At 41.4% G+C, this 26,033-nt stretch overlaps 1 protein-coding gene across 5 annotated transcripts in view; it reads left to right on the top strand.

The window, feature by feature from the left end:
- Positions 1–26,033, top strand: part of nt5c2a (5'-nucleotidase, cytosolic IIa) — an 82,517-nt gene that overhangs the window by 16,761 nt on the left and 39,723 nt on the right. Inside the window, exons 1-3 of one of the 5 annotated variants that reach the window (XR_005079264.1) lie at positions 104–261; positions 6,622–6,734; positions 22,163–22,236. Coding sequence is in view for 4 of the 5 variants with exons in the window: in XM_037123669.1 (XP_036979564.1) it covers positions 6,634–6,734; positions 22,163–22,236 (175 nt within the window). In the remaining variant the exon portion in view is untranslated. Of the gene's footprint in view, positions 1–103; positions 267–6,621; positions 6,735–22,162; positions 22,237–26,033 lie in introns of those variants that run through there. The other 4 variants (XM_037123671.1, XM_037123668.1, XM_037123670.1 and 1 more) reach the window with 4 other exon arrangements.

Raw genomic sequence — 26,033 nt, 5'->3', positions numbered from 1 at the left:
TTTATCATTACTAAATCTCGGCCGTTTGTAACCGTGTGAAAATCCGGTAAAATTTCGGGAGGTTATGATTATTGTAGTTGGGGCTACACCTTCCTCAGTATAAATAAATGCGGGGGGTCGCATTGGAGACCCATCAAAGATGGCGGCCGCGCTGATACGTTTGCTCCAATAGGCAGCGTAAGTCTATGAGGCGTCTACGTATGTTATGTCTATGAAAGAGGAAGAGGAAGAAGAAGAAGAAGGAGAAGAAGGAGAAGGAGGGTAAGGTCTGTTCCTGTACTTCACAGCAACTCCAGAAACCTGTTTTAACAGAAATTCGGAGCTTGTTACATACGACATTTGCCTAATGTGCTGTTTCACCAGTTGAATTAAGTTATGGGAACTTCTTAGTTTGGTTTATTAGCTGGCTATGTTAACATAGCAAGTGGTTGGAGTAACGTTCCAGCTGTCAGAGTGATGTCACAGAGCGAGATGCTGTAAACAGAATGCAGCAGTCCGTCGCTGCACTCTCTAATATTAGCCGTAGGCATCTGAAGTTACATGTCACCGAGCTAACTTTAGCATAACCTCGTTATGTTTCTGCTCCTGTTTGCTAGAATTGTCGTTCTGCCAAACTGTGTTTACTTACCGGCTTGGAGTACATAGTGTGTAAACTCTATATACGTGTTCCTTGGTGGCTCACATTTAATTGCAATGTTTTGAAATTGTCAAAATGATCGTTGTTTGCAGCTGCCTGGTGTTAACCGTGTATTTTATACAGTCTCTCCCTGTTAATCTTAGCTTTAGCATACTGGAAAGACATCATGAGTCAATCATTTCCTGTTCCCACCCCCTTTCAATTGAACAAATTTCCCCTACATGTTAACCTGTATTAATTAGGTTTAATTAGCCAGGATGACCAATCATTCAAAAGATGAAAAGGGGTGTTGAGTCAACAGTGTTGAGAAAGGATGCCTCCCCTCAGCATTTTACTTGAGATTTTCCTGATTCCAAGAATCGCACATCAGTCATGTGCAGATGGATTTGTCTTAAGGACAATGAGCCAAGAACGCAGTTTTCACAGAGTTTTGATGTTCCTGCTGTATGTAGAGTAAAGACACCGAAGTAACGAACACTCACGGTTACTTCCAAAAGGAAAGAGAAATATCCTCAAGACAGCAACATGGCTAGAAATATCACAGAGGAGATAACTGAATTAATTGCTGTGGATAACCAGCTCATCTCCATGGCAGAGGATCAGGGTTTTCTTCAACATCTTGACTTTTTAAATCCCTGGTATGCCCTGCATCAGCATTATATTACATTACTTTCGAGTTACAGCGTGCCGGTATGCGCACTAGTTTCGTGGGTCAAGCAACACATCCACTTCATATTACGTGACAACGTAAGAAATATGTAAAAAGCAGTGGATGATATGGTGGTACCAAGCGTGTGCTGCGTCTCACACACACTTCAGCTGGCTGTACACGAGAGTCTGCAGTCACAGTGCAGCGTCACAGACTCACCTGCTAACACAAGGAAGGTGGTAGGCCAATGTTGTAATAGCATATGCAGAATAAGGTAGAGCTATATGAAAGTATATACTTTGTTTCAACAAAACAAAAAAAAATACTAAGAACAGCTTGGATGCAGGTACTTTTTTCTTAATGCTTCTGTATTATCCAGGAAAATATTCGGCAGATACTAAATATTAAATGACTTGGAGTGGGATCAACCAAAACAAAAAAAGAAAATGTTCAGGACATCCCTAATAAATACCACCATTTCTGACATTTGTATGTGTCAACTTTGAATGTAAGGGAACAACATTTATTGAGAGCCTTTGCTGACTGCCAGCATCAAATCAGCAGCTTTAGCTTGGAATGTTGCCTGTAATAGAGCTGTGAATCAGAAATTTATTGTGTGCATTTAGATTTTGGCATGTATTGTAGTGCTTTTATTTGTCTAAACCAATTCAACCACTTCAGAGCATCCTGAACACAAACTTACGTTATAAATGCCCAGTCCGGGCTGCGTGAGGAAGAGGGGCTGCCAGCAGCTTATGAACGAGAGTGATTGACACTTCTCAGACACTCTCCTTGGCTCTGATTGATTCTAGGAGCGGTAGATTTTTGCAAATCAAATTTCAGCCACTGGGTGGACCCACAGTGGATTATTACACTATTACATTAAATGTAACCAAGTTAAAGACTACAGCTTTAATCCCATATCATAGTTATGTTTAGCCCACAGAATGTCAGGCATGGTTGGTGTCTGTTATTGTACTGATGTGGTTTCATGTCAGACATTTGAGCTGCTATAACAGCCTTTCTGAGCCCCATCCAGTGTGTGGAAACAAGTTGCACATTGTACATTGTTCATATGCCTTAAAGCAGGTTTTTATTCACGTGACCCGTGCCTGACCTGGAGGGCAGCTCTACTCCCCGTAGAGATATGGCAAAAGCTGGATAATTTCCCCTCATACAGTTATTTTGATCACCTGTCAATAGGTATATAAAGGTATGAAAATTTCACAATAAAAAAATGTATCAAAACTGTGCAAAATACATCGCTAGCTTTTTGTGAAGAGGCAGCCTGTTTTTGAAACGTGTCCTTTAATATCTGCATTTTAGAGGTAGGATGAGATGTAGTGGCAGCAGCACTCGATTGGCACTAAGGGTGAGGGTAAGGATTTCCACTAAGGGTGCAACCAACAGATCACAAAACTCACAATTTAGATCACATCACTTTAATTTTTTAGATAACCCTAACCCTTTAGATTTAGGAGATCCTCGAAGTATTCCTCCCACCGCCCAACGATATCGAATGGTTTGCCAGAATTTCCTCGAGGCTGACCGGTAGTCCTCCACGGCCTTCCCAGACCCGTGTTTTTGCTTCCTGCAACCGCCCATGCTGCCGCTCACTTGGCCTGCTGGTACCTGTCAGATGCCTCAGGAGTCCCCCCGAGCCAACCATTCGCGATAGGACTCCTTCTTTAACATGACAGCGTCCCTTACTTCAGGAGTCCACCACCGGGTTCGGGGATTGCCACCACGACAGGCACCGGAGACCTTACGGCCACAGCTTCGAACAGCCGCGTCAATAATGGAAGTGGAGAACATGGTCCATTCGGACTCAATGTTCCCAGCCTCCCTCGGGAACTGGTCAGAGCTCTCCTGGAGGTGCGAGTTGAAGACCTCCCTGACAGAGGGTTCCACCAGACGTTCCCTGCAGACCCTCACAATATGTTTGGGTCTGCCGAGTCTGTCCAGCTTCCTCCCCTGCCAGCGGATCCAACTCACCACCAGGTGGTGATCAGTTGACAGCTCAGCCCCTCTCTTCACCCGAGTGTCCAAGACATATGGCCGGAGTTCAGATGACACGACCACAAAGTCGATCAATGACCTCTGGCCTAGGGTGTCCTGGTGCCACATGCACCGATGGACACCCTTATGCTTGAACATGGTGTTATGGACAAACTGTGACTAACACAGAAGTCCAGTAACAAAACACTACTCGGGTTCAGATCGGGGTGGCCATTCCTCCGTTGAAGTCCCCCAGTAGAATGACGAAGTCCCCGGTTGGAGGACTCTCCAGTACCCCTCCCAGGGCCTCCAAGAAGGCCGGGTACTCTGCATTGCTGTTTGGCCCATAAGCCGAAACAATGAGAGACCTATCCACGGCCCGAAGGCGCAGGGAAACAACGCTCTTGTTCACCGGGGAAAACTCCAACACATGGCGGCTGAGCTGGGGAGGTACAAGCAAGCCCACACCAGCTCGCCGCCTCTCACTGCGGGCAACTCCAGAGTGGAAGAGAGTCCAGCCTCTCTCAAGGAGTTGGGTTCCAGAGTCCAGAGTGTGCGTGGAGGTAAGCCCTACTATCTCTAGCCGGTACTGCTCTACCTCCCGCACTGACTCAGGGTCTTTACCACCCAGCGAGGTGACATTCCATGTCCCCATGGCCAGAGTCACCGTATGGGGATTGGGTCGTTTGGGCCCACGGCTACCACCCAAATCACATGGCACCGGCCCCTTCTGAACCCTCCTGCAGGTGGTGATCCTACTGTAGGGCACGCCCACGTCACTCTTTCGGGCTGAGCCAGGCACTCGCCTGCGAGCCCCAGACCCAGGCCTGGCTCCAGGGTGGGGCTCCAGTAACGCCATTCCGGGAGACGTGAACGACCTTGTTTTTATACTTGTCATCAGGGGCATTTTAACCGCTCTTAGTCTGACACGTCACCTAGGACCTGTTTGCCTTGGGAGACCCTACCAGGGGCATTAAGTCCCGGAAAACATTGCTCCTAGGATCATTTGGGGACTCAAACCCCTCCACCACTGTAAGGTGGCGGTTCAGAGGAGGAGCTGCTGTGGTATTTCAGCTGTTAAAAACCACCAGGTCCCTGCCACAGCTCGACTTCAGTGACATCTGTATGTACCTTGTAGAGAATCCCTCACCTTATACTGCTGCCAGGCTGAGCGCTTATAAAATTATGGACAGTTATATGTATTTATGATCTGGATGGGTAAAAATGCAGCCGTTTTGGGAGTACAAATTTCGTCATTGTAGAAGCAAAGGATTTCTGATTAAGTAACACTAGATGTTCAACTTTATTGTATTAATTATATTATTGCATTTGTAAATTCGACATCACCCAGCAAGTCACCAACAAAACTGATAAGCCTATACACAAGCTTAACGTTGTAAAGGGATTTCCCAACGATTGCAAGTTTGAGTTTATTTGCAGCTAACACAGCATCCCAACTCCTCAGCTAGCTTAATTCATTAAGGGCACTGCAGGTGGTCATCTCGATATACGACAACAAACCACATCAAAACGATTACAAACAGATGTGACTCATGGCTAGAAATCCGATAATTAATAAAAGTGTATATACTTTTGTATGTAATGCTGCAAGTTCATGTGTATATAGGCAGCTGGTGGTGTTCTCCCTACCCGGGGACAGAGGTTTGTCTTATGGCACGAATCCACAATCTCCTCCTCTCCGTTTTTTCTCTTTTGAAAGGAATGTGGTAGAAGCAGAGCCCAGGCTGGTGTCCTCGTCTGTTAGTGCATCCGATAGCATAGCAACTATCTGGCATTTTGGCAAAACGAAACTAGTTCCAAACAAAATGTATCACTTGTTTCCTTTGCTGATGGGCAGCAGGGAACAATCTTTTGCCCTCCGAGGGGGCATTCCCCTGTGAGCATGACCTCATGTGAAAACTACGAATAATAGAGCAACTGATTATCAAACTGGTTACTGCGCTGATCAGTGTTTTATTACTCATAATGTCAACACACAAGTTTTTAGTTAGAACCTTCCCCCAGGTTTTTAAAGCTATCACTGTTTAAGAACAGGGATATCATCTAGATAACAGCAAGCTTCTCTGATTATCAGCAAGATTACAGAGAAGGCTGCCATGATGCTCAAAATCCCAAATTCGATTTGACTTGATTTTAAGATAAAGATTGATTTTTGATCTAAACTATTATTTCAGCACAGCTATGCCATTGTTGGACTATTACTCATACGCACTGTCATTTACATTTTAAAATTTGTTCTTTCACTTCAAACAGGGGTATTTTTAAAGATGAGCTTGACTTTCCTCTGGGGTCATTTTGGTAGTTAAAGTTGGGCAAGCTCAAGTGATATTCACCAAAAATAAAGATAAAAGAGATCCTCAAAAATACCATCCACAATAAGCAACAAAGAATTTCTGGCGAGCAGCTTGGTTGTTTGCACTCCATTGTAAAGTGTATGGTCTAAGATAGGGCCACTCTTCATGAAGTGGGTTGTAGCTGTCACCACAGTTGGAGAGGCTGAAGACTGACTAGGTTCTTCCCCATTTCCTTATACTTTATTATGTATAAAGTAGAAGTGAAAGATGAAAATAGTAGTTAGTTTTTTAGGACAGCTTGCATTTACACTTGTCTACTTCACTAATTTCCTGGATTACTGTATATCTCCTGTAGGGGTGGGTAAAAATATCGTCTAGCCGGAGGGCAGAGGGACCGTGGTTATGTCTATGTTTATGTCAGACAAAAATGTACCAAGCAGTCCCAGAAACATTGGCACTTTCTCAGCTTAATTATGGTTGCACTATTTTATAACTAAACACATCGAGTACCTTTGTTTACTTATCAAGTATCAAGTAGAACTTCCTAGAGGAAAGATTTATAATTTAAGATTAGTTTTTTTTATTAAAAAATTATCAACAGGTACTCTAATGAATTATTTGTTTATTACTACTTATTACTGAATTGATATCAAAGCATTTAAGTCAATATTGAATCAAATCGATATAGAATTGAATTGTGACCTAAAGAATCAAAATCAAATTGAATTGTGAGGTTCTTAACAATATCCAGCCCTAATCTCCTGTGGTTTACCTGTTGTGCCCACTATCATTTGAGCAACAGCAGGCTTCTGAATCTACTGTGTAGTTCAGCGATCAAATACATTTTTATGTTGCTGGTGATTTTACTTGAGTTTTCCCAACTTTTAATTCTGTTACTTCTCAGTTTGTTAATGATATTGTCTCATCATGTCACATTGTGTGAGTAGACTTGAGTTGAAATCTTTAGTGGGTTAGAGTCACACTACCTGACTGATAAAGGGTGGTTCATCTTCTCTTTCCAGAAACGGTTAAAGATGACGACGTCGTGGAGTGACCGCCTGCAGAACTATGCTGACCTACCAGCCAACATGGATGGTGTGGCAATGAAGAAGTATCGACGTGAAGCACACCACAGGTATGTCTTTGTTAGACTGCAACTTGGAAAAAGTGCTGCTGAAGTCTTAAACATGCACCAGTCTTATACTCAGTCCCACAGATCTCCCTCCCTTTTGTTGTCCAGCAGACTACCGTTACAAGGGCCACATGTACAGTGGAGTTCTAACAGTGTCTGTTTTTATGGCAAATCATTTATTCCACAGTTCAACAAAGCCAAGATCTAAATGAGTTTTTTTGAGTTTCATAAATTCAACACATGTATCAGGTAATCTCCACCTCTTCAATGGCTGACTTCCTGTTGGTTTGAGGTTGTGGCACCAAGAGACTTTTTTTGAAGATGTAGGTTTAGAATAGATATTTATATGTGGTGGCCACAGACAACTGCTCTATCCTTCCTTTCTGTCAGTTTCTTTGTCACAACTAATAGCATGATGTGGTACCTGCGGCCCAAAAAGGGTTAAACAGGTAGTAGGGCTGGGTATCGTTTGAAATTTTTCGATACCGATACCTGGGATTTGATACCGATACCAAAACGGTACTTTTTTCGATACCTTACTTGGATGAGTGTTGGGTTTCAATAACCTTTTTTTTTTCATTAACACACAAGCCAAAACTTCTCAAATGCTTCAGTGTTGTGTTTAATGTTATCTTAACTCAAACAGCTGTATTAAGAACTCTTTAAATACAATTCAGTATAAATAAAACAATACAATTCAGTATGAATAAAATATAATACAAAATGAAAAACCTGTCCCCAAAAACTGGCCTCCTGGTGGATGTCTCAGAAAAAGTAAAATCGTATTAAATAATAAGAGACTAAAAGCCCCACCATCTGTTGGTAATCTATGAACTGCTGATAGACCAACTTTGCAAGAACATTAACATTAAACTACCCACTGGGAGGGAGTGATGGTCTGTGGACTAAGAAAAAAGCAGACTTAAGAATTATTTTTTTAAAAGAAAAGCATACTTTTGCAGGTGAAATAGATGCACGCTCGGTGCTTATCGCATCCCCAGCTATGGGAAAACACATGCTCAGGGGGTATAGAACAGGGGTGGGGAACCTTTTCCTATCGAGGGCCATTTCAATGTTCATACCATCCCTCTGGAGCCATGACATTTTTTTTAAGGTAAGCAGCTCACAACACATTTTTTATGGCCTCTTTAACTTAATTGCAATAACATAAACATGACCATGAATTAATGTTTTAGCCAATTTTAATTTTATCCATCTCAGTGTATCTTAGTGTTTCAATCCAATTAATTCTGTTCCTGTTGGGTTTTATATTCACTAATGTTTAGCAGTTTAAGCAACCCTGATGTGAAATTTTACAAGAAAAGCAGCCCTCTAAAATCTCATATCAGCTTTAAATCACTCGCAAATGACAGATATGATTTGTATACCACCTGAATTCAGTCTGCTATCAAAATAAAACTCCCTGTTTCCACTCAACAATTTCATCTCAGATTCACAGTAGATAACCTTGTACTGTACCTTAAATAATTTCAGAGCATTCTGATGTGAAATTAAAAAAATTCAGCCGTCTGAAATCTATATCAGCTTTAAATCACTCGAAAATGACAGATCTGAGTTGTCTCATATAACGTTGTCTACTATCATTCTGAGGTGAAATTGCTTGAGTGGAAACGCAGAGTTTTCTTTTAAAAGCAGGCTGAACATAGCTCCAATGTCATTTTTTTTTTAAATTAACTTTCTTCATTGATTTTCCTCTTTTTAAACATACAACGTATCAGACACCATACACATATACACACACACGTTGACTTAAAAAATTTAAAAAAAAAATCATGTAAGTTGTTGGATATTGTATTAACTTATGTATCTCAAAATGAAAAATAGACAGATGAAGACAGGTTAAAAAAAACAAAACAGGAATAAAATTGAATAAATAAAATCAAATGAAGATTAACAAATAAATAAAAGTTCTTTCCCCCAATTAAAGGCACTTCTATAACTTCCTCTCAGACTATGTGTTGTGGTTAAAATAATCAATAAACGGTTGCCAAATTCTATAGAACTTACTTTCCTGATTCCTCAGTAGGAATCTGATTTTCTCCAGATCTAGATGTCTCCTAACATCTGTCAGTTGGGGCTGTCTTTTTTTTTCCAATTAAGTAATATCAATCTTTGCGCAAGTAGGCTGACATACGAAACCATGTTATGTTCCCTGTTGCTTTTCGTTATGCTTGAATCAATAATTCCTAAAACCAACACCAGTGGATCTACGATAATAGGTCTATGTAAGATATTTGATAAAGTCTGAAAGATATTGTCCCAGTAATTTAATAACTTTGGACAGCTCCAGAACATATGACCCAGTGTTGCTGGTCCAAGTCCACATCTGTCACATGAAGGATCTACTGAGGGAAATAGTTTATGAAGCTTTTGTTTTGACCAGTGTAGACGATGTATGATTTTAAATTGCATAAGGCCATGCCTTGCACATATTGAAGAACTATGAGTTTGTGTTAGGGCTCTCTGTCATTGATCTTCTGTGATGTCTCTGCCCAGGTCATCCTGCCACGCCAACCTCAGATCATCCGTAGTAGCTTTGCCAGCCAGATTTGACAGACTTTCGTATATCTTGGATATTCCTCCCTTTTTAGAGGGATCTTGATTCAGTATCAATTCCATTGAGGATGGGTTGGGAGAATTCGGATACAATGGATTATTCTGAATAACAAAACTCCTTATCTGTAAATATTTATAAAACTGTGACCTTGGGATATTGTAGTTTTCCTATATCTGTTCAAATGTTAAAAAAAACTTGATCTATGAATATATCCAGGAAGGTATGAATTCCTTTTTCGAACCAATTCTTAAATAATGTATGTGTAAAGGAGGGTGCGAAGGCGTGGTTTTCGATGAGAGGGCTTTGAAGAGAACAAGACTGCCAACCATAAGATTTTCGAATTTGGGACCAAATCTTGAGTGAATGGGAGACGACTGGATTGTGTAGCGAGTCAGGGTCTACCGTGGGCAGAGCTGAGAACAACATGGCTGGGAGAGAAGAAGGGTGACAACAGGCATTTTCAATGCTAAACCACAGCGGAGGCTTTTTTGTAGCCAGTAAGTCATCATTTTAATGTTACTTGCCCAATAATAAAATTTAAAGTTTGGCAACCCCATACCTCCTAATGAGTTTGGTCTCTGTAAAAAGATCATCCTTAATCTTGATTTTTTTCTTATTCCAATTAAATTCTGAGATTATTCTATCCATGCTCTGAAAAAAACCCTTTTTGATATACATGGGAATACACTGATATAAAAAAAGAAATTTGGGGAGGATGGTCATTTTGATTATGTTGATTCGACCTGCTAATGTTATGGGAATATGGGACCATCTCTGCAGGTCTTCTGTTGTAATGTCAAGTAATTTTTGAAAGTTCTCCTTGTATAGACCTGCAAAAGTTTTGGTAATGTTAATACCTAAATACTTAGAGTTGAGATCCTGAAGGGTAATTTGTCAAAGAGTTGTCGGTCTTTTATGATCTTTATTGGGAATAATATGCTTTTGCTAATATTTATTTTATATCCTGATATTTGTCCAAATTTGTTCAAAATTGAGATTATTGCAGGGACTGATTTAGAAGGGTCCGCGATGTATATTAATAAATCATCGGCGAACAGTGAAACTTTATGCTCCTTGCCTACTCGATGAATCCCACTGTACTCTTTTGAAGCTTGCAAAGAGACTGCCAGAGGTTCTATTTCCAGTGCGAATAGCAGAGGAGATAGTGGACATCCCTGCCTAGTGGAACGTGTTAACCCGAAGTACTCCGATCTAATCTTATTTGTCTGTACTGAAGCCACTGGAGATGCATAAAGGAGCCTGATCCAAGAAATATACCTCGGGCCAAAACCAAACCTTGACAGGGCTGAGAAGAGATAACCCCACTCAACCCTGTCAAAGGCCTTCTCTGCATCCAGTGATAATAATATTTCCGAGAGTGAGTTGGTGTTAGATGTATATATAATATTGAATAGTCTGCGGATATTATGGGACAATTGTCTATTTTTAATAAAACCTGTTTGATCTTCGTGAATTATTGTTGGGAGTACATTTTCTAGTCTAATCGCCAATATTTTAGCTAGAATTTTGGTGTCTACATTTAATAGACTCACTGGTTTGTAAGATGCTGCATCCAGTGGGTCTTTCTCCTTTTTATGTATTAGAGAGATTGTTGCCTGATAAAACGTTGTTGGAAGAGACCCTGTCTCAAATGATTCATTAAAAACTCTCAAGAGAAGAGGCGCAACTTCCGCAACAAAAGTTTCAGGTGTATATCCATCTGGCCCTGGTGCTTTCGAGCTTTGTAAGCTGCGTACTGCTGAGGTCACCTCCTCTAGAGTTATAGGCTCCTCCAACAAACACCTATCCTCCTGGCAGATGGAAGGGATCTCCAAGCTATCAAAAAACTCTTGTATAGTTACCAAATTAGCTGCTGTTTCTGTTGTATATAGTTTAGAATAAAATTGTTTGAATTCCTGATTTATTTCTGATTGGTCTTTTGTTGTATTTCCAGAACCGGTGCGAATTTCAGTTATATACCTAGATGCCTCGGATATTCTTATCTGATGAGCCAGTTGCCTTCCTATCCTCTCCCCATGCTCATAATATTTATGCCTGGAACGATTTATTAATTTGGTTGTCTCAGCTGTGGACAAGAGGTTGGTTTGCAGACTTGTCCTCTTAACAAGCAGGTCAGGAGTGGGAGACACTGCATACTGTCTGTCCCATAATATTCCTTCCTCTCTCATTTTTTGTTTTGACCAACTGAGCTGAGTAGGAAATAATCTGTCCTCGAACAAATGCTTTTAGGGCCTCCCATAAAATACTTTTAGAAACATCTGGAGTCTCATTGGTTTGCATATATAAAGCAATCTGAGATCTGATAAACTCTACATGGGTTTCACTAGCTAGTAAACCGTTATCCATACGCCACGTTCTGGCTGAATATCTACAGGGAAAGTTTAGTTGCAATCTTAGTGGGGCATGGTCTGATAAAACAATGGCTTCATAATCTATATATTTTACCAGTGTAAGTAGTTTCGAGTCTATGAAAAAGTAGTCAATCCTGGAGAAGGATTTGTGTGGCTGAGAGAAATATGAGTATTTTCGTTGGTCCTGGTTCATATATCTCCATGCGTCTATTAGATTAACTGACTTTAAAAAATGTTGTAACAGTTTCGCTGACTTAGACAAAAAAAGTTGTTTGTTTGATGACCTATCAAGCACTGTATCCATTACAAAATTAAAATCACACCTACCTTACATCTACCCAACCCACCCCCCGACCCTTCCCAAACAAGTGGTGGGGGAAAAAAAAGGCTTACTGAAATCCAAAGGCACCTTGCCATTTAACACACCTCAAGAGAGGGAGCGAGAAAAAAAAGAGAAAGAAAAAGAAGACTTGGTCTCTAAGCTCCATTTAGATGAGAAAAAAAATCAAAGTCTCTGTTTTAAACCTCCAAACTCTAGTTTTTGTTGTACTTAACACATAAGAGGAGCAAATAACACTAGTAACAAAGATGGATCTGTAAGTGAAGTGACTCATATTCCTCCCCCCGAATGTCCTTATAGTTTGCGGCCTTGGTTGTGTCCATTTCGTTACATTATATTATAGGTTTAAGAATGTTTACATCCACAGCCTCAGCAGAGAGCGGACACACAGGGGTGTTCAGTGTTGATAACAGAGCGAGATGAAAGGAGAAAGAAAAATAATTTATTAATCAAATATAAAATATAGAATCAGTTACTTAAGAGTATCTCCATATAAATCCTGAGTCAATCACAACAGTTATTGACATCACAAGTTTTAACATAAAGGATATCAAACTCAGATCACTACTATTACTTGCTCTCATAGGAATCAGTCCGCTTTGGCGATCTTCTGGTTGTAGAAATCCTCAGCAGCTTCCGGGGAACCAAAGGAGTGTCTAGTCCCGTCCAAACTGATAGTGAGCCTGGCTGGGTAGAACAAGCTGTACATGATGTTGGCCTCCCGGAGTTTTCTCTTCACTAGGTTGAAAGTGGTGCGCTGCCTGCTGACCTCCGGGCTCATGTCTGGAAAGATGTACACCTGGTCTCTTTTGTATGTCAGTCGTCCTTTAGTTTTGCTCAGATCAAGTATCTTCTGCCTATCCATGTAATAGTGAAGGCGGACGAGAATGGCCCGGGGTCTCTCACCGTTGGCCGGTCGCGGGGCAAGTGTACGATGAGCCTGATCAATAACCACCGGGGAGCTGAAGTTGTCGGCTCCGAGCACAGTGGGGAAGAAATCCGCGAGGAATTTGATCATGTCGCCTCCTTCAGCTCCCCCTTTAATGCCAACCAGCCGGAGGTTTTGTCTCCTGCTTCTGTTTTCTAAATCTTGGCATTTGTCCTGCATTTTCTTACATTCCTTACTGATTAATTGTTGTGACTTCTCTAGTGCAGATACTCGCGGTTGCCATCTCTCTATATTCGTGAGCTGTCTCAGCCTGTGCCGAGCGGAGTCGTGCTAGCTCGCCTGCTAGCTCGTCTCGTATGGCCTGTATGTCAGCTTTTGTTTCTTCGCAGAGAGAAACAATGTCCGTTTTAATTTCTTTAAACGATGTCGCGATCTCAGCTTTTATCTGGACCAGCACCATTTCTCTGGATATCTGTAACTCCTCTCGAAGCATCCGCAGGGAAAGCATGGCCTCTGGCGTGGTATCAGGTGTTCTCTCCTGTGTATTCACTGCTGCGCCGTCGGCCATTTTTGGGCTCCCTCGTGTGAATGGAGTTAACGTTTTCTGTACCTGCTTTCCTTGCTGATTTGTTCTGCGTGAACTCTTTCTCATATCAAGAGTCTTGTTCTCAAGTGGTTTAGGATTAAAATTATGCTCCATTTTCTTGTTTGTTTGGAGGTTTATGCTTAATAAATGTTTATATGTCGGAGCTCTCCTCCTCTGCTGCCTACTCCATCAAGCAGAAACCGGAAGTCCCCAATGTCATTTTTTGAGTGATTTGAAGCTGATATGAAATTTTAGAGAGCGATATTTGTTTATTTTCCCATCAGAATGCTCTGAAATGATTTGAGGTACATTATAATGCTGTCTACTGTCAATCTGAGGTGGAAAAACAGAAACATACTTATTAGTATCATTATCATATCATTGTGAACTAATGCGATGGCTAGAACTGCTTCTCCTTGGTGAGACGTCTGATGTCAGGTGGCAGTGATGACGATGCTACTCTGAGCTGGTTTTGCTGATGATGTCTCAGTGTCTTCTGTCATGAGAGTAATCCGATCTGAGATGGTTTTCCGAGACAAACTGACACTTTGGAACAGCTTCATTTTCTTCTGGTGTGAGCAGCTCCACAGCGGCAACGAGGCACTCCACAAATTCACCCTCAGCATGAGGTTTCACAGCTTCTTAGCAATTAGCTCACTCACCACAACGAAGCTAGCCTGCATCCCATTGTCCTGGTCCACTTGAGGTTTGGATAAAACTGGTTGCTGGCCAATCAAGCTCCATCGAAGAGCGGCAACTTCATCCACGCGCACTTGTCCCTTCCACACATCCTGTTTTGCGCTGTAATGACACTGAAGGTTTGCCTTTTCATTACTTTCATTACTGTCCCCACAAATCAGGCACACGGACTTGCCTTTCACTTATTGTAACCTGTCAATTACTGACGACATGACGTGATGAGATAACACACGATGACAATTACGCTTATGTTGTGTTCAGTGACCTTTATCATGGCCCAGAAAGACAGACACCTGCCCTGGAGGCATTTAATTGCACATTTGAAATAGTTTTTCCTGAATCAGTTTTTTGTGGATGTACTCATCAGGGTTGTAAAATGCATTAAAAGGTAGTAAATAAAATTAGCAAAAATTAAGGCCATTAAAAAGTAATGAACGTCATCTGACAAGGTATTACATTTTCAAACCACTATCCAACTGCCAGGTTTTTTTCCATTTGTGGTAAGTGCAGGCCTATCTCCTAAAAATCGGGTGAATTTATTTATATAAAAATTATATGTGCAAGTAGGACCTGAGAGTTATCATCAGACAGTGTGCGGTAAAAATATTTGCGCCTCCATGGCTCCAGACTGGCTACTGTGTGGAGGGGGATGGTCCAAAAAAATTTTCCGCGCACAGAAGGAAAGGGTTTCACATTCAGCGAACAATGGCGAAACGAACTCCGCAATTCCGCTAGATACGTGTCCGCAGCGTGGCGGAGCTGAGCTGGTTTTTCACTTTAGATAATGTCTTAACTATCACCAGGTCTGCTGCACTGTGTATCTGCTCCGGAGGGCTCCGGCAGTCCGGAGCAGATATGCAGGACTTCTATTTCGGTGGATGCCGGAGCACGATGCAGAAATTCAGCTGAATTTAGCACCAAGCAGACAGGAAGTCTCTCACTGAAACAACAATATAACATCTGGTTACTTTTCAAAATAAAACACTCTGTGTTGACACCAGCACACAAATCTCAAAAAACAAATCTCAAAAAAGAGACAAACACAAGCTCTTCTAGTAATCCTTCGGTTGTTTTTACAACACATATTGCAGCACTGCAAAACCAGATTGGAGCAGTAACGCACCGGACACGTAACTGGTGGAATCTCTGGGTTATTTTCTCCCCAATAAGCCTAGAGATGTGCCAGAGTCAAATCCTAACTCAGAGGGTGAGTCCAAGTCTGAAGACAGGAGTGTGGTGAAAAATGGCAGAAAATAATGTTTTCGTGAAGAATGAGTGCGCAAATTTGACTGATTAAGGTCTCAGAGAGCCGAAATCCATGAACCGCAGATTTTGCAGTCGATACTCGCAACATGTGGGGAACACAAAATCTGCAGGTCATGCTGGCACTACAGTCAAAACATAACACATTGGTCAAACACAGTGCTAGTCTAAGGCATAAAATATGCTGTGACCTGTACACCAATGAAAAAGCAACTCCACTGTTAGTTGGATTTAGAAGGCAAGAGGCTGTTAATCAGTGCGCTGAGGAAGCCAAATTAATATTGTGTTGGTATTAAAAAATATTGTGAAGGTATTAAAAAAGGCATTAAAAGGTGTTAAATTCAACTTGAAAATGTCTGTATATACCCTGACTTACGGATTGCCTCGCAGGCCGGACCAAACAGCTTCGTGGGCTGTATATGGCCTGGAGGCCGGAGGTTTCTCACCCCTGGTGTAGAGGATGCCTGTACACACAGATATTTGGGGGCAATGTTTGCAAGCACTAGCATCAGGTTTTTCCCACCACCATGTCACTGGGACCACTGAAGATAGTGCAGCAGGGAGGCTTCTGTACAAATCCATTTCTCCCTGATGTCAGGGCCCTGTCTTCATCCTCAAATAGTTCCCCCAGAGCAGAAAGTTTGTGCCTCTTTTGTGGGAGCTGAATATACAAACAAAATCTCATCATTTATCAAGTATTAGGCTTATTGTGCTAATAAAGTAATAATATCAGTGTGTCTATCTATCTGTCTATCTATCTATCTATCTATCTATCTATCTATCTATCTCTCTCTCTCTCTCTCTCTCTCTCTCTCTCTCTCTCTCTCTCTCTCTATATATATATATCTATCTATATCTATCTATATATATATATATATCTATATCTATATATCTATCTATCTCTATATATATATATATTTGATTTATATCAGAAATAAAACAATATACTACATACTCCACAGAAATGGGAGAGGTTCCCCCAAACCTTCTCTTTGATGGATTTGGCAAAGGCAGAGTCCTTACGTTTCCCTAATATTGGGAGGATCTGCCCTGCTGTGGCACTCTTCTCAGCCCTCACACAGAGGGTTGAGGTATACAGGATCTTCATGATCCTGACAAAGTCTTTGGCCTTCCTGTAGTCATCATCCGAGACTCTCTCCAGTCTGAGAAGAAATCACAAGCATGCTTTGTCTATTAGAATCTCCAGGTTTCATTTTCTTGAGCATATCCTGATTTATTTTAAAGTCAATTATCAATACCACTCCCTTTCCATTGACTTCTTCAGCCTTGGGTCTAATGATGCTGCCTGGATGGCAAGGTACTGCTCAACAAATCTCTCTACCATTAGGTAGAGATTGTTCCATCTGGTTCTCATGTCGAGGATGGTCGATGGTGTTGTGGAAGCCCTTGAACAACCCACATACATTACATCTTTTATTAGTCACACCACCAACCAAGGAGCTTTTGCTTTTCATTAAGGACCGGCTTCGCAAGGCTGGCCTTCTTCAGCCATACCACTATGGCCCGGATCCTGGCTGCCCACTTGGCAATGGTGGTCACTGTGTAAAGCTTTTGAGCTCCAAGGTTAAGGCTATAAGCAAAGCATCGTAACTTCAATATATGCATTCTTCTGACCGCTACGTCCATGTTGGCTGCATTGTCCAACTGTGATGGCACCTACTTTAGATTTGATGTCAAATTCTTCTAAAATGCCACCTTTCTCTTCTGCAACAAAGGCCCGTATAAGTGCGTATAATTCACTGTTACAGTGAGGTAGTGGTCCTGAGCAACACTGGTCCAACCATCGCATGTTATTGCAAGATAGTCGGCTGCCTTCGATTCTGTTTTACATTTTTGTTTTTTTCATTATACCATGCTGGTAAAAGTGTGTTGTTCAGCATGTCTCTTGATGGGGGACGGTAATCAGGCGTTCAGCGTTCCTGTCATCTCCCTAAATAAGATGTAGAAGATAACAAATAGTATTTCTATATTACACTTCTTATTAATTAGAATTAATTCTTATCCATCCCTTTTAGACCCCATTTGAAAAAGTGGTCAGATTAGATTAACGCATTACCGGCATCACTGATTGTGTAGTGTAAGTGCAACATGGAGCTTGAGAGTCTGTTATAACAGCCCACGTATTTAAAAAATGTCGCATTTAAATTGGGCTCGGGCTCATAATTACAGTTAATGTGTCGGGCCGGGTGGCTCGGACATAACGTGTATGGGCCCGTCTCAGGTCGGTTCGGGGTTGATGTTTTTTGGGGCCAGATCTAAGCTCTAAGTGTAAGTGTGTGCGTATGTATTTTATAAATATTGTACATTTTGGCAATTAAATGCATTCTGCTGAAGGTGCAAATCCTGAAAGTGATTTTACACCGTGCATCCTGTCATGCCCATGTAATGTTAGCAAATGTTATTACATTTAATCATGACATGATTTAGCCTCATTCCCTGACAATATGACAAGGAATTACATGTAGACTGGAGTGTTATGTTTGTGTGTATGTAAAACATGGACTGTGAGGAACAAGGCTGAGCACCATCATTGTCTGTCTCAGAGTCAGTTTCTGGCTCTGATGGCTCTAACAGATCGGGCTGGGTACATCCGATGATGCTGCTAGCTTACATTGTTACTGTAGGTTACATCCTTGTACAGTACACGGAGACTCCCCTCCTGCGCCTGGGCGTGGTTCCTGCGCCTCTGTCTGGCATGCCCCCAGCATTTCACAGCAGAGAGCAGTTCTTGTGATGATTTTGAGACCTAATTTTACATACTTGGCAATTTTTTTAATCTTTCAGATTTGGCTCAGTGGTCAATGACACGTTTCTGTGGTGTGACAAACTCATAACACAAATTTATTTCTGCTTCACACAGACTTTAAGTCATTTGAGGTAATGTATATCATTAACAAGAACACAGTGGAAAGTAACTAAACTGTTGAGATCTTGTCTAAATGATACGCGGTTGGTGTGAACTACTTTTGCTGTTGGAGTTGTTCAAACTAATAAATATGCTTATGAAATAAGTAATGAACTAAATACAATATTCAACAAATAGCTGCATGAGTTCAGCTTGGAGTAATAATATGTGTATCACTGAGATAATCTCACATAGGCAAAAAAGCCTAGATTTATTCAGGTAAGGTAAAGAATTGATCAACTACTTTTTTTAGATTTACCAGACACATTAGGTGTTTTTGCACAAAGTATCGGTATCGGAACAGTATCGCCAATATCAGCCTGGATTTTACTCCGTATCGGATCGGAAAGGAAATCAGTGGTAAGCGGTAGGCTAACGTGACTGCTAGGACCAGCACTTGAAGCATTTTCCTGGTGCAGCTAATGGAATGCCATTCCTTTTTTAATTGTTTCCCTTCTAAGGAGAACATTCATGCACATAGAGCAAACCAACCTGATATGAAAGAAGGACAAATGTATTTATGAAATTTATCCATCAAAGACACATATTACATGAATAACAGTGGTCTGATACATGTTGCTCTCATGATCAATTTACACTTACCTGTCAGAGAGAGACTCAGCAGAAATAGTGGAAACATCAAAACATGGTTCTGACAAGAACTGATGCTTCAAGGGCTGGAAATCAATGTGTCCCTCATATCTATGGGACACATAATTAGTATACATCAGCACATTTGTAAAACGTCTAGTTCAAAGGCTATATAAATGAATGTACCATAAATACCATCTAACAACATCAGCTCACAAAAACAATACAAACTGTACTTACAGATAAATGCATTCTTCCCTGGACTTCCGAACAGTGGACTTGTCCTTTCACATGTGTAGCACACAAGAACTTTGTTGTCCGTGTTCAGGTCTTCGACTCTTTTATTGGCTTGCAACAAGCAACGAAAACAACTAATGGGTGCATCAGGATAAGAAGAAAGGCAGATGAAGTGATGCACCCATCAAGCCAGTTGGCTACCGTACAAGCCTGTGGAGGCAGTGTTACGCTCAGGCTGCCTTAACACTTTCACTTCTGACACTTTCCAAATTGAGCAGGTCTAGACCATATTCCTTGATTAATGTCTTTGTTCAGCAGTGTAAGCTGATATAGGTACCGCTGGTGATGAGAAGTGTGGCTTTTATTTATCTGTCATACTTGTCATTAACAGTTCGCTATAGGTCTAGCAGTGTGTTTAATAGATTACAGTCACATGCAGTGACTGATGAGCAGAGTCCGTGCAAGGTGGACAGGGTGGTCAGGTAAGGCCAGATTGATTGACAGGTAGTCTGTCCATACAAAATTGTTGGGCATTTAGTATTTTGAATGCTGTCAGGATGATAAGAAATGTTATACAAATATTATAGAAAATGCTTTTGAACAGAATTACCTACCCAAACTTTAAGCGTCATTGTCTCATTTTAATCTTCAGGTGATTTTGAAATGGGGTATGTTGCTTTGAGGCAGGGCAGAGTTTACTTAATCTCTTATAATTGTGCCACTCTCATCTTTATGGCTGAGGATTCATATGGAATTATGTGGCTATGAATGACCTCTTTCAATGTTTCCAAGACTGTAGGAGGTGTGCAAGAAAAATGCTTGGCTTGGCACTGGCCATCTGGGGTACAGTCTGGATATGGATTTACCCTGCTCCTCTTCTTGTTGTATTTCCACAATTTTAATGTGGTGCCTACAGGAATGGGGCTCTTAAATCCAGCAGTTTGGTTTGGAGCTGGTTGTTGTGCTTTGCTAACTCTGAGTACTAAGCTTCCAGCCATTTAAAGTGTGCTTCAAGGCCACTAGCGGTTTGCTCCTGGTTAACCAAATGGTCCGGTAGGTCAGCCTGTGCTGCGACGAGGGACTTAATTTTGACCATTGTTAATTCCACGCAAGACTGACTTTGCCATCTTTTTGCACAGTTCCTCGCACATAATGTTTTGTCTGGGGGTATCTCCTTCCTTGAGAGAGACCTGTTAGCTGAGCTGTTACTAGCATCCATGCTTGACAATAGATTGATTTGTCTTTGTTGGAGACATTTTTTTTTTTACACGTTGTCGAACTTGCCTGTGCCCTTGGTTTGAATGGAGTAAAAATGCCCAAATTGCCCATGGGTGATAGAAGGAGGAGCACTGATCAAACAAATATGTCTACACCCTTCACATGCACTAAAGCGTTAGCATGCATTCTGTCTGAAGTTGGTTCACAACTATATGTAATTTTCATCAAACAGACCAAAAAAAATGACAACTACAAACCAAATTCCAAACACACATAGCCCACATTTAAAAACAGAAGGACAACAACAGCATACAAGACAAACTCTAGATACTTTTTGCGGATTTCATGGATACTACAAAACACATGTGAGCTGCTGCGGGGAATTTCTAGATGTAGTTGAGATGAGATGAGTTCCCTAATGCATCAAAAAAGAAACAAGGATCACTAGTAGCAATTCTATTCCTTGATAAATATTGTCTTTGCCACTCACATACCGAACGTAACAGTCTGCCGTATGGTATGTGGCAGTGAAAGACAGACCTCTGAACAACCAAAAAGGTACAATATAGCAAAAAGATTGCTATATTGTATAGCAAAAGGTAATCAAGGCTTTACTTTTTGGTCTGAAAACATTTGCAGATAACATTTACATACATTTTATGTAAAATGTTATCTGCAAATATTTTCAGACCTTTATCCCTCCAGTGAATAAAGGCTCATTCTGATTGGGATGGAAAAAATAGTGTTATTGAAAAATATACAAAATTCAATTGTAACCACTTGGGTGTAGCAAGGAACACACTTGTAAATGTTCATTTATTCACTTATCTACCAACATCTTTTTACAATTAAATATGTTTAAATGCTTAGGCAATTAAAAATATATATGTATTCTAATTAATTACAAGCTTTGTGAACACACACACCTGTAATTGCCTGACAGTGTTAGTTTTAACACAAGTTCTTCTTTAGTTGTTAAGGAGAATGCTGCAACACTGTTTTACTGTGAAACTCCTGAAATATTTTGCTGACCACAACACATTGACTAACTTTATATAAGCACAGAGTTTTTTTGCATCAAATTATCCTTAACTTAAACATTAAGTTTTAGTATAATTGTTTATAGTTTATAGTTCATTTAGTATAGTGTGGGGCAGCTGTATCTCCAAGGGTAGGGCAGGTCAGCTAGTGATCAGAAGGTCACTGGTTCAAATCCCGGCTCTGGGCTGAGCTGAGCTGCATGTCGAAATGTCCTTGAGCAAGATAATGAACCCCAAACTGCTCCTGATGTGCATTTGGCACCTTGCATGGCAGCCTCTGCCATCAGTGAGGGCCCTGCAATGAGCTAGCGACTTGTCCAGGGAGTACCCTGCCCTCGCCCAGAGACAGCTGGGATTGGCTCCAGCAAAAACAAAAAAACAAACAAACCCTGCAACCACATAAAAGGGATAAAGCAGTTACAGATATGACAATGCAATATAGTTTTAGTAATTCCCTCAAACCACATTGCCATACATTAAAACCTGACCTCCACAAGTGTTTTTGTCTGTCTCTGCTGCTCTATTTGTTCTCCTATAGCTCTCACTCTGATCCTTTTAAATTTGAAAAATGAAAAATGTACAGCAACATATTAGGCCAGTCTGCTTTGACTTAGATGTGTGTTGTATATGGCAACATGCAATGTTAACTGCTGTCCTGCACTGCTTGACCACACATTGTTTTCCCCTCCCAGAGTGTTTGTCAACCGAAGTTTGGCCATGGAGAAGATCAAGTGTTTTGGTTTTGATATGGATTACACTCTGGCAGGTAAGCGCAATCTGAGCCTTAATACTGTATATGAGCCTTGATAAATACAAAATACAAAAAGGTCAAAGTGTACACCCTGAGCATCCAAGCACTGATTGTCTCATTTGTTCTCACTGACACCGTTTACTGAATGAAGTGGAGTCTGTTGCACATTTGGCAATATTTTCACTAATTCCATTATTTGACAGTTCAATTTGGAAATGTGTTCATGGAGCATTCATGCACCACATATATAAAATATTACTTGTTTGAAAGGGCACCACCTCCATTGATTAATAAATTACCAACATCTTAATCAAAATAATTGTTTGAACTACTAAAAGACTTGGATGATGAATAAGGACCACTAAACATACTGTATATCCAGTCATGGTCAGAATTTTACATAAATTTGTAAAGAACATGTTAATCAGGGCTGTCTTGAGTTCTAATACGTTCTCCAGCTCTCATTGATTTCTGTGATTGAATGAGTGGAACATACATTATTTGATCAAAAACAATATTAATGAAGTTTGGTTCAATATTTTATTTATTATAGGTCTTCTGAAAAGGTGACCAAATCTGATGGGTCAAAAACATACATACAATAACTTAGTGCTGGGCAGTATGACCAAAAATGTATATCACGGTATTTTTCAAAATTCCCACGGTTTCATGGTATATGACGGTATTCTTTTTTTCCATGCATAATCAGGTGTTCACAGCATTTTCTACTGGTTGAGAGAGGAATTACTAGTCCCTTTTAGATTGAAAAGGCAGCACATTTGCTGCAAGGTAAAGGTTTAAGGGAGGTGTAATTTTCCTCTCTCAACCAGTTTCTCATTCCTTCTTCCCAAAAAGCACCACTGAGGTCAGCATAAACATGTGACATGACGTGAGGCACGGAGTTGGGCATGAACAGTGACATAAAATATGCGTACATATGCATCGGAAGAAATGTGGCAACGCTTCATAGATTTACTTAATTATAGACCTGTGGCCCATATTCTCGCCTCCTCAGTCAAACACACACCGATGTTAAACCCCCGCTTTTCAAGGAAGCGTGCGGCGAAGCGCCTCGCCCCCTCTGTTAGCTGCTTCAAGCAACAGACAGCTAACAGGAAGCATGTCGAATTTGTCTTCAAAATAAGAACTTTACGTTGCACCCCATTGGAGTTTAGAACAGGGTTCCTAGCGAGGGGCTTTTAATTTGAAATTAGCAAGCATTAGCAGCTAACAAGCAGACAGCTACAGAGACCGAGGAGAGCTAGCACCTCCCGGATCTCAGCAGCTTTCCAGTTGCTTATCTTGATGTCTGCGGCTGAAGTGTTGAACTGCAATGTCTATCCTATCAATCTTCTCCGTAACATAACACCAGAGCACTACTGTTTACCCCCACTACGCCTGGCCGTCGCATCATGCCTGTTTAGAAGCTCTGAAATAGTGTCCCACGGTGCAGCGTTCTGAACGTTGTGTAATCAAATACAGCGGTATGGCGGTATATTAAAAAATTCATATCATAACGAAAAAATACACTGGTATTCGGTATGAACCGGTATACCGCCCGGCACTACACTGTTGATAGCCATTCACAAGCTTCTGGTAGAAGTTTTAACCACTCATCCCAACAGAATCAGTGAGGTTAAGCTACATTTGTTGGCTTCCTGGCACAGACGTGTCCACATGTTCTCATTGCAATTGCATGTGCTCCATGCAATGTACTGGTACTTCACACTCAAGTTTAGAAGTTGGCAGAAAATGGGACACAGCTGAGATGACTCATATAAAGCACTATAAACCACTGCAATGAATGTTGGGTTACAGGGTAACCCTGGTTCTCTGAGTATAGAGAATGTCTCCCCATTACATATGTTATATATACATATTAGGGGTGTCACGATTCTCCAAATCCTTGATTCGATGTGATTTTCAATTTTAGGGTCACGATTCGATTCGATTCTCGATTTTTTTTCTTTTTCTTACAGCACAGACGCCTATGCCATTTTCAGACTATTCTAGTCTACGATCATTGGTTTTATTCATCAAATTTTGTACAATAAATCTTATTTCAAAAGATGGGCTACATATAAGTGATGCAATTTCCATAATGTATCACATTAGGCACTAATGGTCAAATTCAGATAATTTTTTTAAACAATCTTGTTCTCAGTCAAGTGGAAAACAACAAAGACAAACATAACAATAATAATAACAAAAATGGGAGGTCACAGAGGATGCCTGGCAACAAATGTGCTACAAAACTAAATAAATAAATAAAAAGTATAACAGTCATTTCCAGAGTCATGGAACAATGAGAGCCTTAACAAACTATATCCTAACAGTTGAACATAAAAAATAAGTAGTTTGGACTTTTTTGTCCCCTGAGAATGACAACTGTCATTTTTACATTGTTCTTTCAAGTTTTTTTTTCTTTAACAAAGATATGTTGTTATCTTTATCTTAAATGTTTAAATCCAGTGTTTTCCACCACCGAATAAGGCTGCAGGTCTGCTGCTATAAATAGCCCTATAGCGTTAGTTATAGCTTTTGTGCGAGCTGAGGTCTGTGGAAGTTTTATTGCTAACGAGGAATATTTGGCTGGACCAGTGATGGTGTTTTTCCCAGTTGTCAAATCTACATCCTTGTGATGCCGGCGAATGTGTCCTGCCATGTTTGTAGTGTTTCCCGTGGCCGGGTATGGTACACGCATATCTTACACACGGTGGTCTTCTTGTCAACAACGCGAACGTTGTCGACATAACTCACCGGGAACGCAAAATACTTTCATACTGGTGATTTAAGAGAAGCAGGAGCTGCTTTAAGCTCCGGTGCCGTTGCTCCTTTATCTGCACTTGCCATGGTGTCATAATCTGCAGGTTAGCGTCGGCTACAATGTGCGTAATTTGCGTAGCGTGTGTGCGTAGCTTTGCACACCTCCCTGGGGGGTGATCGTCGATCCTCTCTTTGACTTCGATGCTTGAGACCATGACGTAATTTCGATCGATTTCAATAAAAAATCGAAATCGTGACACCCCTAATACATATATGTGTATATATGTTATGGGATTGCTGACATCCTGGCAGCTGACGTGAATCATCATTTAACACACACCATGCCTATTGTGGCTTCCCCTGCACCATCTATAAATAGACCCAGCTGCGCAGAGTACCATTGTACCAAACTGGAAGTTTCTGCATTGTCCCGTCCAGGAGTGGTGTCACCCACAAGAACCATGTCATGTGGGCCCAGTCTAGTGCTACCAGGATCACATGGACCTCCTCCTGGCCGATTCTCTGCAGCAGGTTGGGCAGAAGTCTGAATGGGGGGAAAGGCGTAGAGCAGCCCCTGAGGCCACTGGTGTGCCATGGCGTCGGTGCCCGGGGGGCGAGTGCCTCCCCACGGAGTAGAACAGCGGGCAGTGAGCATTGTCTCTTGAGGCAAACAGATCAGCTACTGCTCTGTCGAAGCGGATCGCCTCCAGATCGCCTCCACCACTGCTGGGTGCAACCTCCAGTTCCCTGGATGTGACCCGCCCCTGGAGAGGAGGTTAGCCGCCACATTCACCACTCCCAGCACATGCATAGCCCTGTGACAGAAACCACGTGTATGCCCATGTCCACAGTGCAATCCTGCACAGACTTGGTAGCCCATGCCTCCTTGTCTGTTGACATATGCCGCCACCGTGGTGCTGTCGGTCCTTACAAGAACATGGCAGCCCTCCAGCCTCGACAGAAAATGCCAAAGGGCCAGGTGGATGGCCCTTAGCTCCAAGGCATTGATATGCCAGCCCTGCCTGAGGACACCCCAGAGCCCGCGG

The sequence above is a fragment of the Acanthopagrus latus genome, chromosome 15, assembly GCF_904848185.1.
Source record: "Acanthopagrus latus isolate v.2019 chromosome 15, fAcaLat1.1, whole genome shotgun sequence".
Taxonomy (NCBI): domain Eukaryota; kingdom Metazoa; phylum Chordata; class Actinopteri; order Spariformes; family Sparidae; genus Acanthopagrus; species Acanthopagrus latus.
This window is presented reverse-complemented; position numbering and strand designations above follow the sequence as displayed.